At 42.2% G+C, this 17,924-nt stretch overlaps 1 protein-coding gene across 8 annotated transcripts in view; it reads left to right on the top strand.

Annotated features, from left to right (window-relative positions):
- The window catches only part of runx2 (RUNX family transcription factor 2), a 250,911-nt gene that overhangs the window by 161,211 nt on the left and 71,776 nt on the right, over positions 1–17,924 (top strand). For 5 of the 8 annotated variants that reach the window (XM_062957011.1, XM_008116687.3, XM_062957023.1 and 2 more), the window contains one exon: positions 489–650. The exons of 2 other annotated variants lie outside the window; for them this stretch is intronic. In XM_062957011.1, coding sequence (XP_062813081.1) covers positions 489–650 — 162 coding nt within the window. Of the gene's footprint in view, positions 1–488; positions 651–17,924 lie in introns of those variants that run through there. One more of the 8 variants, XM_062957029.1, reaches the window with a different exon arrangement.

Consider the following 17,924-nt stretch of genomic DNA (forward strand, 5'->3'; position numbering starts at 1 on the left):
CGAGAAGCCACAAATAAGTTTAGTTTCATTTCTTGTGAGTAGCACACATTCTTTGAGTTCATATAACCATAGAGTAGTAATAATAATACTTCATTTGTAATCCGCCCTATCTCCCCTGGAGGACTCAGGATGGTTTCCAATAGAGGCCAAGTATTTGAAGTCGTTTTCTTTTGATGTATTCCCATCAGTTGGCCCCCATATACATCAACTCTGCATCCATAGATTCAATCAACCATGCTTAGAAAATATTTTTTTAGATCCAAAAAAGCAAACATTGCTGTTTGTCATTTTATATAAGGAACACTATTTTATTACACCATTGTATATAATGGGACCTGAGCATCTGTGGATTTTGTTATCCACAGAGGATCCTTGAACTAAATCCTAGTGGATACTGAGAGTCCACTGTACTTGGACACTCCAAGTCCACCAGCTGTTCCTGCCTGCCAGTCTTTTATTTTAAATAATTTTTCTCTTGTTTTTTTTAGACCCCAGGCAAGCACAGTCATCCCCTCCATGGTCCTATGACCAGTCTTATCCATCATACTTGAGCCAGATGACTTCACCATCCATTCATTCCACAACTCCCCTATCCTCCACACGAGGTACAGGGCTTCCTGCTATCACCGATGTACCCCGACGCCTTTCAGGTAAAGACTGTGATTGAATTAAACCAGCTCTCAGGTAGAAACAGGATAAGCCAAGGCTACCTATTGGGTATATACTAGCAAATATTATTACCCTAATTGCTGGTGAACAAAAATAGTCAGGGTTGCTCTGTGAACTGGCTCCAGTCAACTCATTTTTTTGGTCCTATGGCCTGAATGTCTGAAAGCCCCTTAAAGTTAGCCTGCTCTCCTTCACACCATTTCTGACATGGGGTGCCTTCTGTTATGTGAAATACTTTATTTTTAAAGTTCCCGCCTAAACCTTTGTTTCACTCTTATCCCTTAATTTATTCCTTAGTGTCAAAGGTCTTTGTACTTGTAATCATAAAGTGGTGCTCATTCCTTTTAAGTAATGCACTGAGAATGTGACAGTGCCTAAATTACAATGCAGATATGTAGTTACTGGCTACACATTTTAATATTTTACATAATAGATTTTCACGTTGATTCCACATTTTTAAAATAAAAGACATTTGGGATATTGGGATACTATTAGTAAAATATCAGAGTAAATGTTACTCAAATACTAGACATTACATAAGAAACTGGGAAATGTATTTGAATTAGCATAAAGTGATCTAGAATATATTTTTGGATTACATAAATCAGGGGTAGTTATGATTCTGCCAATCGGTCAAGGGATTCCATAACTGATCAAGTTTGAGAAGCACTGCTTTTATGGTCCACTTCTAGATAACTAATTTGCTTAGTGAGTCGTAATACCATATGAAATTACTGTTTTATATATTTTGTTATGGTGGTCACTGGTTGGAGAAGACCTAAATCCACCAATTTCACTGAAATCTTGAAACTCTGTTGTAGGAACTATAAAAATTACTGATTCATCTGCCAGAAATATGTGAAAGATAACTTGAATATTTTTTTTCTAAAGTGTACTCTTATCAGGAGTCTTTGTCACCATTTATTATATTACACACTCTTGACCTATACACTGGATAGCTTACAGCAAATAGATAATGTCTTTTACTTTATCGTGCTCTAAAACAACTTCGTCACATTACTTTATAAAGGTTACTTCTCTTTACTTCTCTTCACCCCATCTCTGACTGGATCTACACCGCTCTATATCCCAGGATCTGACCCCAGATCTGATTTGAATTGGATTATATGAGCCTACACTGCTAGATAATCTAGGATAAACAGATAATCTGGTATCAGATCCTGGGATATAGGACAGTATGGAACCAGCCTCTGTCAGACTGAACTAATTCAAAACAAAAAGCAAACAGGGTTGAATTAGTTTAGGGGTTTTTTTCATTTGTCTTTATCCACTCTTACTTATGAGTGCATTGCACAGATTTTACTTCATGGCTTCTAAAAATTGTAGCCATTTTTATGCCTTCAAATTATGATATTTTATTATGCTTTTTATTGATTTTTATAACATGGACATTTTATAACAAGAAACCCTGGTGGCAAAGTGTGTTAAAGCACTGAGCTGCTGAACTTGCAGACCGAAAGGCCCCAGGTTCAAATCCCGGGAACGGAGTGAGCGCCCACTGTTAGCTCCAGCTTCTGCCAACCTAGCAGTTCAAAAACATGCCAATGTGAGTAGATCAATAGGTACCGCTCTGGCGGGAAGGTAACGGCGCTCCATGCAGTCATACCGGCCACATGATCTTGGAGGTGTCTATGGACAACGCCGGCTCTTCGGCTTAGAAATGGAGATGAGCACCAACCCCCAGAGTCAGACATGACTGGACTTAACGTGTCACAGACAGAACGCCAGCGAGTAAAACAAAACTCAGTTTATTGAGGTTACAGAACTAAAAACGCACGTAGGAAACAAAGAACAGGGCAAACACTTGACTTCAGTGTGATAAGTAACAAAAAACAGCTCAGTTTGAGCTTAAACGGTTCAAAGGGATAAACCGGGTTAAACAGAAGTATAATCCGGATTAAATCAAAAGTGCTTACTTCAGCCTGGCAAACAATGCAAACAAAAGAGGATCAACAGGAGTCAGAATGTAAACAACAGACTGGTAGCAGATTCCTCTCTGCTACTCAGAAACAGCAGGAGAATAAACCAGGCTTGTTTATTCCTTCCTGCAGCGAACGAAAAGCGTGGTCGTAGTCAGGATTCAGTTTAAGGTTCAGCGGCCAACGATATCCAGGTCCAGGCACAGCAGTCAGCAGGGTCCCAATCCGGTCCAGAGGTCAATAGCCAAGCGTAGTCGTGTAGGAATCCAAAGGTCTCACCGATAGCCAGCAGAAGGGATAATCCGGAATCGAAAGTCAGTCAGTCCAGCGTCAATCCAGTGCAAGTAGATATTGCCCGTCAAAAAGACGACGGAGGTCCAAGGTATCCAGTAACGAATCACACCCGTCTTCAGGAAGTTCCCCAACAAAAGCCCAAGCGTCCGTCCAGATTACCTTGCCCAACGCAATTAGACATTGGTCCCAAACCCCAATTTATCCCAGTTCAAGCTCATCATCGCTGTCAGCTGCCATCCCAATTCCAGGTGCCCCAACATCATCATCCTCATCAGAGCTTAAGCACCTTTGACTACGCCCCACAGCATCCCCAGCTGTGGATCCCGCTCCATCCCTCCAGCCAGTCCATGGGTCTGATCCTGCAACCCGCCAATCACCTCCCATGCTTTCATTGCCTGTTTCCCCAACACCCAAATCCTCCCTCACACGAGTCCATTCCATGTCGTCCTCCTCCGAGCTGGCCATCTCTTCCTCCAAACCCTCAGAAAAACCCTCAAATGAGTCATCATCTGTCGGGTCTGTAAACAAATCCCGGAGCCGTTTTCTTTCACGCTCCTCGAAAGAGTCTGACTCTCGAGGAGTCTTATGACCCCTTCTTCTATTACCGGAGCCCGAAGGCTCAACCATAACATAACGTCAAGGGAAACCTTTACCTTTTATAACATGGACAATACACACCATGTAGCTCTGATTCCTAATATAATTATCATTACAGAAATAATCATTACTAAATAATCTTACTAAGATTGTTAATACTCATAACCACAAATTATATTGCATTGTTAAAATCCTTGCTCAAAATGTCCATAAACAGCTTCCAAATCTTTAAGAAAATCTTCACTTGGTTTTTCCTTTAAGATCCCTTTCATTTGGCAATTTGAGCTAAAGCAGGCACCTTAACAATCATTTCTTCAATTGGCACTTCAGTCAATTTCCAGGGCTTTTAAAGCTGCCACCTCACACTGTTGACTTACGTTCAGCTTCTGGTTTGCTAAGGGCACATCTACACTGACCATTTGGTTGGTGTGTAATTAGATCAGCCCCACAGCTAAACAGTAACAAGTGGGAAAACAACAAGGCAGTTGGGCTAAGGCAGCTCAGGGAGTCCCTGTTGAGCCAGCAGCGATGTGGAGGGAGAATGAGGTCGCAGCATATTGCTATATCAGACACTGGGACAGGCCTGCTTTTCTACTCAGTGTAGAACTCCCACAAGACTCTTAGATCCCTTTTATATGTACTGTTTTAAGTCAAGTGTTATCTAGACTATATCTCTTTATTTAATTTTTTTTTTGCCTAAGTGAAATACCTCACATTTCTCCCTGTCGAAATTCATTTTGCTAGTTTGGGCTCAGCTCTTTAAGGTCATTTTGGATTTAGATGCTGTCCTCTGAGGTATTCGTTATTTCTCCCCATTTGGTGTAATCTGCACATTTGCTAAATATGCCTTCTATTCTGCCGTCCAAGTTATTAGAGGTGTTGAATAGCACTGGGCCCAGTAGAGAATCCCCTGGCATCCAGTTGGTCACTTCTCTCCAGGATGAGAAGGACCCGTTGGGATTTGAGCTCGGCTGGTTAACCAATTCTCAATCCACCTAATAGAAGCATTGTCTAACCCACATTTTACTAGCTTCTTTGTGAGAATATCATGGAGGTCCTGTCCAAAGCATGCTATATCCACATCATTCCCTTTATCTACCAGGCTTGTAACTCTATTAAAAAAGAGAGATAGGTTTAGTCTGGCATGAATTGTTTTTCAGAAACTCTTGTTGAGTTTTTGTGATTATGGCATTCTTTTTTAAGTGCTTGCAGATAGTTTAGGAGCCCCGGTGGCGAAGTATGTTAAAGCACTGAGCTGCTGAACTTGCAGACAGAAAGGTCGCAGGTTCAAATCCCGAGAGCGGAGTGAGCGCCCGCTGTTAGCTCCAGCTTCTGCCAACCTAGCAGTTCCTAAACATGCCAATGTGAGTAGATCAATAGGTACCGCTCCGGTGGGAAGGTAACGGCGCTCCATGCAGTCATGCCAGCCACATGACCTTGGAGGTGGCTACAGACAACGCTGGCTCTTCGGCTTAGAAATGGAGATGAGCACCAACCCCCAGAGTCAGACATGACTGGACTTAACGTCAGGGGAAACCTTTACCTTTTTTTTTTACAGATACAGTAGTTTGTTTTATCTGCTCCAGAATCTTTCCTGGTCTTCATGTCAGGCTGACTGGGCTGTAATTGTTTGGGTCTTCTTTTCTCTCTGTCTTTGAAGACAGGGCATTTGTTTTATTTCAGTTTGCTGGGACTTCTGTTTTCCAGAAATTCTCAATGATGATTGCCGTTGCTTGTGAAATCACTTCTGACAGTTCTTTTAATACCCTTGGATGTAATTAATCAGGTCTTGGACATTTGAATTTATTTAGAACTATCTTAGCTACCCAGTGATGCCCAGATTAGGTAATTTGTCATGCTATTTAGTAGAAAAAGTCATTGTTTTTGGATTTTATGAATGGTAAACTACTACCACTCCCATCATCCCACCCCCACCCCAAACCCCACCAATACTTAAAGTTGGCCATGAGGGATATGTGTACCAGGTTTGGTCCAGAGATATCGCCAGTGGGGTTCACAGTAGTCTCTGAGTGTGGATGAATTGCAACTCCCGTAATCCTTTGTTGTTGCCCCCCAAATCCCTCCAGTTTGTAAAGTTGGTCATGAAAGGTATGTGTGCCAGGTTTGGTCTAGTGAGGTTCACTGTGCTCTCTGGAAGTTCTCCCTGGAGGCCTAAAACGAAGACACCAAGAAAAAAAAATTTCCCCGCATGTCTCGTGGACATAGACCACCCGTGGGCCGCAACCCACAGGTTGGGAACCACTGTATAGATCCCAAAGACTGTGGGCCATTCCCTTAGCTCCTTATTCATGTTTTTTGCCCTTCTCTTTCTTCAGTTCTTGTACTTTTAACACAGTTCTCACTGTAATAGTTGAGGTATTGTCTTCTAAAAAATTCTTGACCCTTCTCCTAGATAATTCATTTTAAATCCCAGGTTTACAGACTGTCCTGTAAAGGTGCTCCTGCCAACCTCTGAGAGGTGCAAGTCATCCCTTGTCAGAAGCCCAATTTCATTACACCTCAGACTATGGTCCAGGAGGCCAAATGGTTCCAGACAGCACCATCTGCAAAGCCAGTTATTCATATTATCCTCTCTTATTGGGCTACACTCTTGACCTGGGAGAAGAGAGGGATTCACGACCTGTGCATCAGAGCACTTCTACTCCCTACCCAGACATATCAGATTTTGATTGTGACATTTGATTTATGAAGAAAGTTACTTGCATTTCTTTTATTCTTATTGGCTGGAATTTTAGCAGCCTGTAAACACTGTTCCTTGTATATAGGAAGAGTGTTTTCAGAAAAATATCATCATATTTGGGATTATTTTATCTTATAACATGAATTTACATCCCATGGAATTCTATTCAATTTTTTTAATTATTTGTTCCCATATTTTGATTATTTGTTCTATTGGTTATTTTTTCCTCTGATATTATAGCTTTTAACTCTCCTTTGAAATTAGTTTTATTTAACATGGAAATAAAACAATTGGTTTCATTTTTGGACATCTTCATTCAGTCCAAGTCTCTGGATAGTCTGTGTCATTCTGACTTGTCACATTGGCTCTTCTTGTAGCTTTGCCACTGGCAATACCTGCGGGCAATGGCTGGGTTGGGTCTGCAGCAGCTGTGGAAGTTTCTTGCCCTGCAGCCCTTGCTTATTGTCAGTATGCATTCAGGCATTGCTATTTCACACATGAAAGAGTCAAACTGCATGGAAGTCATGCCATTAAAGAAAAGTAGGGATGCGAACAACCTCCTTTGCACACCAGATTTAGGGGAGGATTGGATTATTCTGCTAGTCTCTTTTTCATATAGATTTTTATTTTATTTTCCAAAGAGAAATAAACTGCAGCATGCTCTTCTGCTAGACTATGCTGTTCCTGAAAGTAACCCTTAAATATTTCATATGTTACTTGTATACAACATGTCCCCCTCCCTCCATGTTTGTGTGTGTGTAAGAGAGAGTGAGTGAGGAGGAGGAGGAGGAGGAGAGAGAAAGAGGAATGAGAGAAAAGGCAACAAACGATATATGTGGATAATTAGAAACCTTGTACATGCCTCAAGGAGGACATTTAGGAAAGATGGTAGTAAAAATTAAAACAAAGGGAGAAGTTTTGGTCCCATTAAAGTCAATGGGAGTTTGGCAACTGATTTAATTGGAACCAGGATATCACACAAAGTCCTCAGCAGTCAGCAATTGGCTAGTTTAGCTGTTAAATATGTCTGTAGTCAGTTACTGTCTAATAACATGCAACGAGAGGGGTGATTTTCTACTGATGATGAGCTAACAAAAATCCATTTTGGAAATAGACTAGTTTACCTAAAGAAAATTTAGAACTGCAACATCCCATTTCCATAAATTTGATGCATATGTAAATATTTAGAAAGGACTTTCTCTCATCTCCACCAAATATGGTGGTATCACCAGATCCCTAAATTTTGCAGTGCAGTGGGGTAGGGAAATGTATAATAATAATACAGTAGAGTCTCACTTATCCAACACTCGCTTATCCAACGTTCTGGATTATCCAACGCATTTTTGTTGTCAATGTTTTCAATATATCGTGATATTTTGGTGCTAAATTTGTAAATACAGTAATTACTACATAGCATTACTGTGTATTGAACTACTTTTTCTGTCAAATTTGTTGTATAACATCATGTTTTGGTGCTTAATTTGTAAAATCATAACCTAATTTGATGTTTAATAGGCTTTTCCTTAATCTCTCCTGATTATCCAACATATTTGCTTATCCAACGTTCTTCCGGCCCGTTTACGTTGGATAAGTGAGACTCTACTGTAATAATAATAATAATAATAATTCATTTATATCCTGCACCTATCTTCCTGAGGGAACCAGGGCGGTTTTCAACAAAAGACTGGCGAACATTCAATGCTGTAATAAACCAACAAAAACAAATAAACAACCCAACCAAATCCCAGAAAGAAATTGACTTATAACACAAAATTATAACACATAATCAAAAATTAAATAATAACATAACCTATCAGTTGCTTCACATCTAACATTAAAACACAGCACAAATCTAGCCAAATCTAAAAATACATTTAAAATTATTAACATTTTATGCAGCCAACAAAGTGTGTGTGGCTACCAGAAATGTGTGGCTTCAACAAGCCACTTCTCCTCATCCCTACTTCTTTTTACAGGTTTGGTCCAGATCAATCATTGATGGGGTTCACAGTGATCTCTGAAAGTTCTCCCTGGATACGGGGTGAGCTGCAGTTTCCATCATCCAGTCCCTCCAGTATTTTCTGTTGGTCATGGGGAGTGGTCTGTGTGTCCCTTCTAAGCCCGAGTTTGTTGTTTGATGTACATTGCACAGAAAGGGAATTGAAAACATGTTCATTTACTAATTTCAGATGTATTTTGGAAAAATATTTGCAATCTCAGGGTGCACTCCACTCCACTTAGATTAATTTCAAAGTGGTGTAGAAGAAAGTACAGTAGAATCTCACTTATCCAACATAAACGGGCCAGCAGAATGTTGGATAAGCGAATATGTTGGATAATAAGGAGGGATCAAGGAAAAGCCTATTACACATCAAATTAGGTTATGATTTTACAAATTAAGCACCAAAACATCATGTTATACAACAAATTTGACAGAAAATGTAGTTCAGTATGCAGTAATGCTATGTAATAATTACTGTAATTACAAATTTAGCACCAAAATATCACGATGTATTGAAAACATTGACTACAAAAATGCGTTGGATAATCCAGAACGTTGGATAAGCGAGTGTTGGATAAGTGAGACGCTACTGTAGTACCAATGTGCAGATGATTAGATTGGTAATCCTAGAACCAGTTTGAGGCTCAGATGATGATTATGCATGCTACAGAGATTGGCATCAAACCAGATCTAGGGTCCTCACTACTTGCTTTTGTCCTCACTACTTGCTTTTGTCTCCCAACAACTGATAGTTTTGGGAGACTTTAACATTCATGCTGAGACCACATTGACAGGAGCAGCTCAGGATTTCATGGTTGCCATGACAACCATGGGGCTGTCTCAAGTTATATCTGGGCCCACACATCAGGCAGGACACACCTTGGACCTTGTTTTTATTGTGGACGGTGGGACAGTCAGAGTGGAAGAGCAAAACATTCTTCCATTGTCATGGTCTGACCATCATCTGATCTGTTTAAGTATCGCCGTGCCTTCTAACCTCCGCAGGGGTGGTGGACCCATTAAGATGGTCCGCCCCAGGAGACTGATGGATCCGGATGGACTTCTGAGGTCTCTTGGGGATCTTCCTGTCCTGGAGACTGGCGATCCTGTCGATGTCCTGGCTGATCGCTATAACAGTGAGCTATCAAGGGCACTGGACACGATCGCTCCCGAACGTCCCCTCTCACTGCGTAGAATCGCGTCGACTCCTTGGTTCACCGAGGAGCTGGCTGTGATGAAACGTAGGAGGAGGGGACTAGAGTGCATCTGGAGGAAATCTCAGGACGTGTCCGACCAAGCACGGGCTAAAGCCGCTATTAAGGCTTACTCCGTGGCTCTGCGAGCAGCCAGGAAAGATTTCACGACTGCCCGCATAGCGTCTGCAGCCAACAGGCCATCAGAGTTGTTCCGAGTTGTTGGGGAGCTCCTGCGGCCTCCTGAGGCCCAGGGGTTTCCTGATGACTTGGCAACTCGGTGCAGCGATTTCGCGCACCATTTTGCAGACAAAGTTGCTCAGATACGCCGTGAGTTGGACTCCAGCTTAACTATGGTCCCAGCGGAGGTAACCGAGGTACCTGTCTGTGCGATCTTATGGGATTCTTTCTGGCTTGTTCTTCCTGATGACGTGGAGGGGATTCTTGGGTCTGTGAGGGCGACCACCTGCGCTCTGGATCCTTGTCCTTCTTGGCTGGTGAAGCTGGCCAAAGATGGGTTGTTGGATTGGTTTGTGGCTATTATAAATGCCTCCCTGGTTCAAGGGTCAGTTCCATCCTGCTTTAAGCAGGCGGTAGTAAAACCATTATTAAAAAAGACCTCGTTAGACCCATCTGTATGTAACAACTACAGGCCAATTTCCAACCTCCCATTTCTGGGCAAGGTTCTGGAGCGGGTGGTTGCTACGCAGCTCCAGGAGTTCCTCAATGACACCGATTTTCTGGACCGCTCGCAGTCTGGCTTCAGGCCTGGGCACAGCACCGAGACGGCTTTGGTCGCCTTGGTGGATGACCTCCGCAGGGAGCTGGACAGGGGGAGTGTGACCCTGCTGGTTCTCTTGGACATCTCAGCGGCTTTCGATACCATCGACCATGGTATCCTTCTGGGGAGGCTCGCCGGGATGGGACTCGGTGGCACAGTTCTGCTGTGGCTTCGGTCCTTCCTGGAGGGCTGTTCCCAGATGGTGAAGCTGGGGGAAACCTGCTCGGACCCCTGGCCATTGACCTGTGGGGTCCCGCAAGGGTCTATTCTATCCCCCATGCTATTTAACATCTACATGAAACCACTGGGAGAGGTCATCCGGAGTTTTGGAGGGTGTTGCCATCTCTACGCAGATGACACACAAATCCACTACTCATTTCCATCTAACTCCAAGGAAGCCCCTCGGATGCTGAACCAGTGCCTGGCCGCTGTGGCGGACTGGATGAGGAGGAACAAGCTGAGGATCAATCCTGACAAGACAGAGGCCCTCCTGGTCAGTCGCTCGTCAGATCGGGGTATTGGGTGGCAACCTGTGCTGGACGGGGTTGCACTCCCCCTGAAATCACAGGTCCGCAGTTTGGGAGTCCTCCTGGATTCAGCGTTGACGCTTGAAGCGCAGGTGTCGGCGGTGGCCGGGAGGGCTTTCGCACAACTCAAACTTGTGCGCCAACTGCGACCATACCTCGTGAAGTCTGACTTGACCACGGTGGTCCATGCCCTAGTTACCTCTAGACTGGACTACTGTAATGCGCTCTACGTGGGGCTTCCCTTGAAGACGGCTCGGAAATTACAACTGGTCCAACGCTCGGCTGCCAGATTAATAACTGGGGCGAATTACAGGGAGAGATCTACTCCCCTGTTTAAGGAGCTCCACTGGCTTCCGTTCATTTTCCGATCCCAATTCAAGGTGCAGACCATCATATATAAAGCCCTAAACGGTTTGGGACCCACCTACCTTCGTGACCGTATCTCCTACCATAAACCTGCTCGATCTCTGCGATCGTCAGGGGAGGCCCTCCTGTCGCCACTGCCTTTATCCCAGACCCGCCTTGTAGGAACTAGGGAGAGGGCCTTTTCTGCTGTGGCCCCCCGTTTATGGAACTCATTGCCCATTGAAATCAGGCAAGCCCCCACTCTTTCAGACTTTAGGAAAGATCTAAAAACATGGCACTTCCGATGTGCTTTCGGAGAGTAACTGTTACATGCTTTTGTTACGCCCCCATTATTTATCCTCTAGACTGTCTGCTATCTTTTCCTTAGTTCCCTGTGGTTTTATTCTTATCCGTTTTCTTATCCTTTTCTCACCCCGAGTTTTAACTGAGTGTCAGTGCGGCCTGCCCTGTTATATTGCTCTTTGGATTTTGTGTTGTACTGTATATGATTCTTTATTGTATTGTTGTAATTGTATTATGATATGTTGTTTTTATATTGTGTTATATTGTATTTTTCCCGGGCATGGCCCCATGTAAGCCGCCCCGAGTCCCCATTGGGGAGATGGTGGCGGGGTATAAATAAAGTTTTATTATTATTATTATTATTGCTGCTTAACAGCTGCGTAGACTGCATTATTTTTCAACTCCTCTGTGGAACTAGTTTCATTATCAGTGTGTCTATACTAGAGTGTACCCATGCTCAGCAAGAGCTCTGTTTCAGACTATTAACTAGTTTTGCTTGTGTCCGATTATAATCTTTAAAGTGTGCTGCACTGCGCTTTTGTACTATACATAGTCTAACCATTGGGTTTTTGAGCTAGCGTGAAGCTGCATTAAATGATCAGTGTAGATGGACCCTCAGTGAGAATGGTTCCATGTGTTCTTTCTAACTGGGTTAAACTAGGCATAGTAAACATAGTTGTACACCAGCAGCTAAAAATAGCTGGTATACATCTAGGTGTCTCCTCACTTTCTGCAATCTCTAATGCACAGCTTACTTGACCACAATGGGCGCTTCCAAACAACCAGAAAATGTGGGTTTTTAATGGAGGAAAAAAAGCCGCAGGACCTGAGAACATATCCCCACACAGACCTGCAGGCCCCAGGATTTCTTCCCCCGCCATCCTCACAGGCTTCCTCTATATTGGAACAAGTTGTAGGGTGGATATGGGACATCCAGGGGAAGTGTTTTTTTAAAAAAAATCACTCAGTTATGCGCTGGGCCATATATGTGCACATGTGAATATTTTAATATAAGTACAAGCACATATGCATATGAGGATCAGCACATAAAGCAATTTTTTAAAACTGCCGCCAGATTTCTCTCTTCCCTAATTGTTTATTCCCGAGATCAGACGAGATCAGGTGTGTTCAGGGTGATATGGCCTAGGCAATTGTTCATTAAAGCTCTCTTTAATATTATAAAGTTTAAAATAAAGAGTTTCAGAGAGTTCTAATTGCTTTCCATTCGTGCTTTCTTGAAATCAGCTATGTGTCCGTTTCACAGCCCAATCATCTGATCAGCTGTTTCAGGCTTTTTAAAAGTGGACATGTGTTGGAACTGACTCCACAGATGGGAGGGAAAGAAATCACGTATTTTTCATGAGTGCAGGAATATACATCAATGTGAATATGCGCATTTACCGGCCAGAATGGGGATAAAAGGGGACCTTTTACCCTGTGTTTTTCATCCGTTGCAGTGAATCAAGACGGATTCACCTCTAGCGTCATGTAGCCACCTCACTTTTAACTTGAGAAATCCCGTGTTTGAGGTCCTACGTAAATAGGCTCAATATTTCTCTGGAATACTTAACCACAGCTTGTCCATATTTCAACTGAACCTCAGGGTCACCTAGGTTATGAGAACACCTTGGAATGGAAATGGAAAACTTGAACAGAGATGGTTCTTGGAGTGGACTATTTTTAAAAAAAAATTCAATAAATTAGTCCACTCCAAGTGCCATCTCTGTTCATGTTTTCCTCTTCCAATATAGATCAAACAGAAAAGTGGGATCAGGAGGCAAGGCTCCAGTTTTGTGGGATAGCCTATCATATTCATGCTATCTTTAAAGACTACATTTCCCATCACAAAATTCCTTTAGTGATTTGCAAATACAATCAACTTCTTAAATTCATTGTTCAAGGACTAGAAGTATGATTGCACCTTTGCCTCAAGAATTTCAGATACGTATGCCATTAAGTTTCAGCTCTCACTTGCATATTCCAAAAATATTCTCATTTTTGTACTGCCTATTATAATTATTTCACTATAAAATGTGTTTAAAGAAAGAGAAGGCTGTGAAAGAAAAAAGATAACTTATGAATTCTTTAACAGTTTAGATTTTTAAAAACAATAATGAAAATAAGGGAATACAAAACTTACATGGAATATACTTGGTACTGGTGCAGGAAATCACATACAGCAGTCAGTGTGTGAGGGCATCCATATATGTTTATCTGAACTTTTTTGTGCAATATGTTTTATATTTAGGCCACATATCAGGATTTGCATCTGTTTTTAGAACTTGCTGCTAACAGTTAGTAATGATGCCAAAATATACTTGAATTCCAGCTTGAGACCAAATGATACTGCCTTTTTTGTTGTTCCTAATTTGAGGTCTGATATTAATTAAGGATATTTTCCATAAGCATTCTATGCCTTTTCTGAAGTGCTCATTAAAATTATATTAACTTCAACTGGGATAAAGCCTTACAGCTTGGTTTACTGTGGTAATGATTTATTTCTAACCAGTTCTTTTGGCTTTTTTGTAAACAATATGCTAATTCTTTATGTCGACAACAAAATGTCTGATTCCAGACACTGGGGGTGGGGGTGGGGGAATCTTTCAACCCTCATTCCTGAAATTAAAACCTATGGGGGGCAGTTCAGCATGGGAGGGTTACAGTCATTCTGAATACTGCAGGTACAGGCACATTTCTTGGGGAAGGGGTTAAGTGAAATTGCATGTTTCTTTGTGGCATTCAATCTCCTTTTCTTGGCTAAGTTTTTCCCATTTATAACATTCAGTCAAGTATCTAACATGGGCTATTTTCATTTTAATGTAAATGGTGAGCCTTCTCCTGGGCTCAAGTGCAACACATAGAGTAGCCTGGAAGCTTCTGCTTCTACTTTTGATTATGGTATAGTGGTTTGAGTGTTGGTCTAGACGTCCAGGAGACCAGGGTTTGAATCCCTGCTATGCCTTGAAACTAGCTGGGTGGCCTTGGGTAATAGTCACACTCAGCCCCTGAAAGAGTTAGTAACAAACCCTCTCTGAAGAAATACCATTGAGAAGACCTATGCTAGGTTTGCCTTAGAATCACTTTAAGTGAGAAACAACATGAATGTACTCAGTAATAGCAGTTTAGTGTATTATCTGAATTCTAAAATGTGGTTAATTAAAGCCACCACATTGTCCAGCTTCAAACAACCTGGCAATCTCAAGGTTTGTTTTAAAAAAAAAAAAACAGGAGCAAAAGCTTCCGAGAGTTGTGCTAAAGGAAGAAGGAAGGATTCTGAGGATCCTTCTACACTATACTAAAACCAGAGAGGAAGCAAGTTAAACCACCCCCACCCTTCATCCAAACCCTGTGCTTTCCTGGGTGAGTGGGTGTGTGACTAGATGGCATCCCAGGTCAAACAAAAGTTGACCCGGGATGCCATCCAGCCCCCCATTTCAGCCTCTCTCTACAGTTGTCCTATTGTGGGAAAATCATGCATCAGAAGAGGGAGGAGGAAAATCACTCCTCTCTCTCTCTCTCCCCCCCCCCCCCCCCCCACCTCCTGATGCACCATTTCTCACACTAAGAAGACCGTAGAGGGAGGCTGCTGGCAGGCCTCTCCGGTTAGTTTGGGGGCTGAAAAGGGGGGCTGGAAGGGAAAGGATGCGCGCCATCCCGCTCCTCCGACCCTTTTGGAGCCCAAAGAAGTGGGATGGCTGTGGGGACTGATCTCCGGAACTATAGAAGCAGTCCCAGAAATCAGTCCCCACAGGGCTCTCACATCTAAAGATTCATATTTACTAACTTCAACCAACGGTTAGATCTTTTCTGGCTTTCGACTGTAGATTTTTTTTTACTTCTCCTGTTAAATTCCATGGCTTTGTTAGTTATCTCCTGCCTTTGACCTCAGCACCCCCTGACTGTTCTCTCTGGCAGTTCATCTTTCTCAGCTTTCAATTAATGTTATTGACCACTTTTTTTCAAAAAGTGTACTGATCGTGAAAAGAAAATACTCAATAAGGATGTTCCAAGTGCCTCCTTTGCCTTGGGAAGGGGTATATGTACAGAGTTGTGAACATTGCCAGCTTTCTCACCCCAACAGGACAAAATATAGAATCCCACACAGAGACCTTTTTCTATAAGCAAGACTTAACTGCACCACCTCCATTTCTTGCTAGTAATTCCAAACCTCAAATCCTGTCCAAGGCATCCTCAGAACCATGAATCTCATCAATGACTCTATCAACAACTTCATCGACCTGTCTCAGTATCAGTTCCCTCAGTCTCGATGTCCTTGACCCCAAAGATACAACTCAGGCTCAAAGGTGTCAACCTTGATAACAAAGCCTCTTTTGTCATCCTCTGTCAGGTAGACCATTAAATGCTCACCTGAGCAATGCTCCCAATCCAAGAACTGAAGATGGTTGCACCTCATACTGCATCCAACAAACTGCCGACCCCAGGACTGTTGATCAATGTTGTCAATAGACGCCTCAACATTGAAAAAGGCATGGGAAAAAGAAGACAAACTATACTGGCCTTCTATACTGGCTGAAATAGGTTGTACAGGATGCCTCCTAGACCTTTTCTCTATTTTTCCCTCCCTGAGATTTTCTAAATGAATGGCCTCCACTATCAAATTGTCTTATGAACTGGCTGGCAAGTAGCCCCCTCTAAAGGACACTCTACTAGAGCAGTATTGATTGCTTTTCTGCATGCCCTTCCACTTGATGTCATGTGTTGAGCTGCTACCTGGCTCCCTTGAGTCACAGTATAGAGTAGATTCCAAGTGATTAAGTGACTTGGAAAACTGTGTTGTATTCATATGTGGCCTGACACTTACATCTAAGGTTACTAGCTAGCTAGTCACCCATTTTCGTAATTCGCAGAGATCACGGAGAAAGAAGGACAGATTGCTTACTATCCTGGCCTAGCAGATTATGTGAGCCCCTCCCACTGTCTTCAATGGTGTGGGCCTGTCTCTTGCCAGACTGAGAAATGCGGACATTTTAAAATCAACAACAAAATACCTGAATATCAAAAGGTTTATTTTCACAATTTTTCTATAAAGCTCACAAATGATGGAAAACAATGTGGGTTCTATTTCTTTTTCCTGGAAACTGGAGGATTTTGCTTCCCTTTGGCTTGGTTGCTCTTCGCCTTCTTGGGTGGCAGGATGGCCTGGATATTGGGCAGGGTGCCTCCCTGGGTGATGGTGACTCTGCCCAGAAGTTTGTTCAGCTCTTCTGCATTCTGGATGGCAAGCTACAAGTGACGCAGAATGGTGCTTGGCATAGTTGCTGTACAAGAAAAATATTGATAATGGATTGGGATAAGCACACTGAGAACTATGGAAGGATTAAAATGAAATAATGACTGGGTTGTTGTGTGTTTTCCGGGCTGTATGGCCATGTTGCAGAAGTATACTTCTGGAACATGGCCATACAGCCTGGAAAGCACACAACAACCTTGTGATTCCAGCTATGAAAGCCTTCAACAACACATTGAAATAATGAGTTTTTCGTGTAGGGGATGGATTGGTGAAATTACTGAAATAAGAACATTGAGAATGAAGGCAAAAATATAATAAGATATTCTATAGGAAAATGTTGAAATACAATAAGATAAATCTGTATTAAAAGGGAAAAATGGAAAATAATGAGATGGGATAAAAAATGAAATCACAAGAAATTATGATTAGCCAAAATGTTCAAATTGTTTGTATATTACTTGTGTGTATGAATTAATTTTAAATATATTTGGCTATATTTAGCAGTTAATACAAGTTAATACAAGTTAATACAACTTAATTAAAGTTAATAAGTACTTTGATAGATGCCTTGGCTTGCAGTGGGGGGAGGGGGGAAGTCACCTACCTTTTATATATATATATAGAGAGAGAGAGAGGGAGAGAGAGAGGGAGAGAGAGAGAGGAGGGATGCAGGGTTGGGTGGGTGTGGAGAGAGGATATGAGGATTATTGTATTACTAGTTTTTTTATTATATTTGAGTGTTTATGGTGTTCTTTGTTTTTAATTTGTTATCTTGTTGGCTATTATTTTTAGTTATTTTGAAAATTTAATAACTTTAAAAAAAATAATCCTGGGGTCAACCCAACATTCACCACTCCAGATTGGTCCCAGGCTAAATAGTCCATGTAAAGTTGTCCATGGTCCAACATTTGGTGCCCTCATTTCACTTTGTGCCCTTTAAGCTAGACCAATGCCCTCAGGTGTCCTGAAGGAAGGAAACAGTTTAATTGCCAGGCTTGTAAATTTCTCAATGTGAAACAGGAGATAAATGCCTGAGGCTAGGGACCAAGAGCATGGAGAAGTCCGGCGGGTCACCTGTGTCCTGGACCCTTGCTCATCCTGGTTATGGCACTGGGTTGGGCTTTGTGGGTAACTATGTGGGTCCAAGAGGCAGTTAACATCTGTTTAAGACAAAGAAAGGTTCAACCTCCCTTAAAAGCACAAATAACTATCAGTTTAATGCCAGTACTTTTAAATGAAAAGAAGGTCGGATTTTTCCATTAAAACAGATCCTAATATTGTTGAGATGAAATGCGAGGCATATTTGTATTGCCCGATCCCG

This window comes from Anolis carolinensis, chromosome 1 (assembly GCF_035594765.1).
Source record: "Anolis carolinensis isolate JA03-04 chromosome 1, rAnoCar3.1.pri, whole genome shotgun sequence".
Classification (NCBI taxonomy): domain Eukaryota; kingdom Metazoa; phylum Chordata; class Lepidosauria; order Squamata; family Dactyloidae; genus Anolis; species Anolis carolinensis.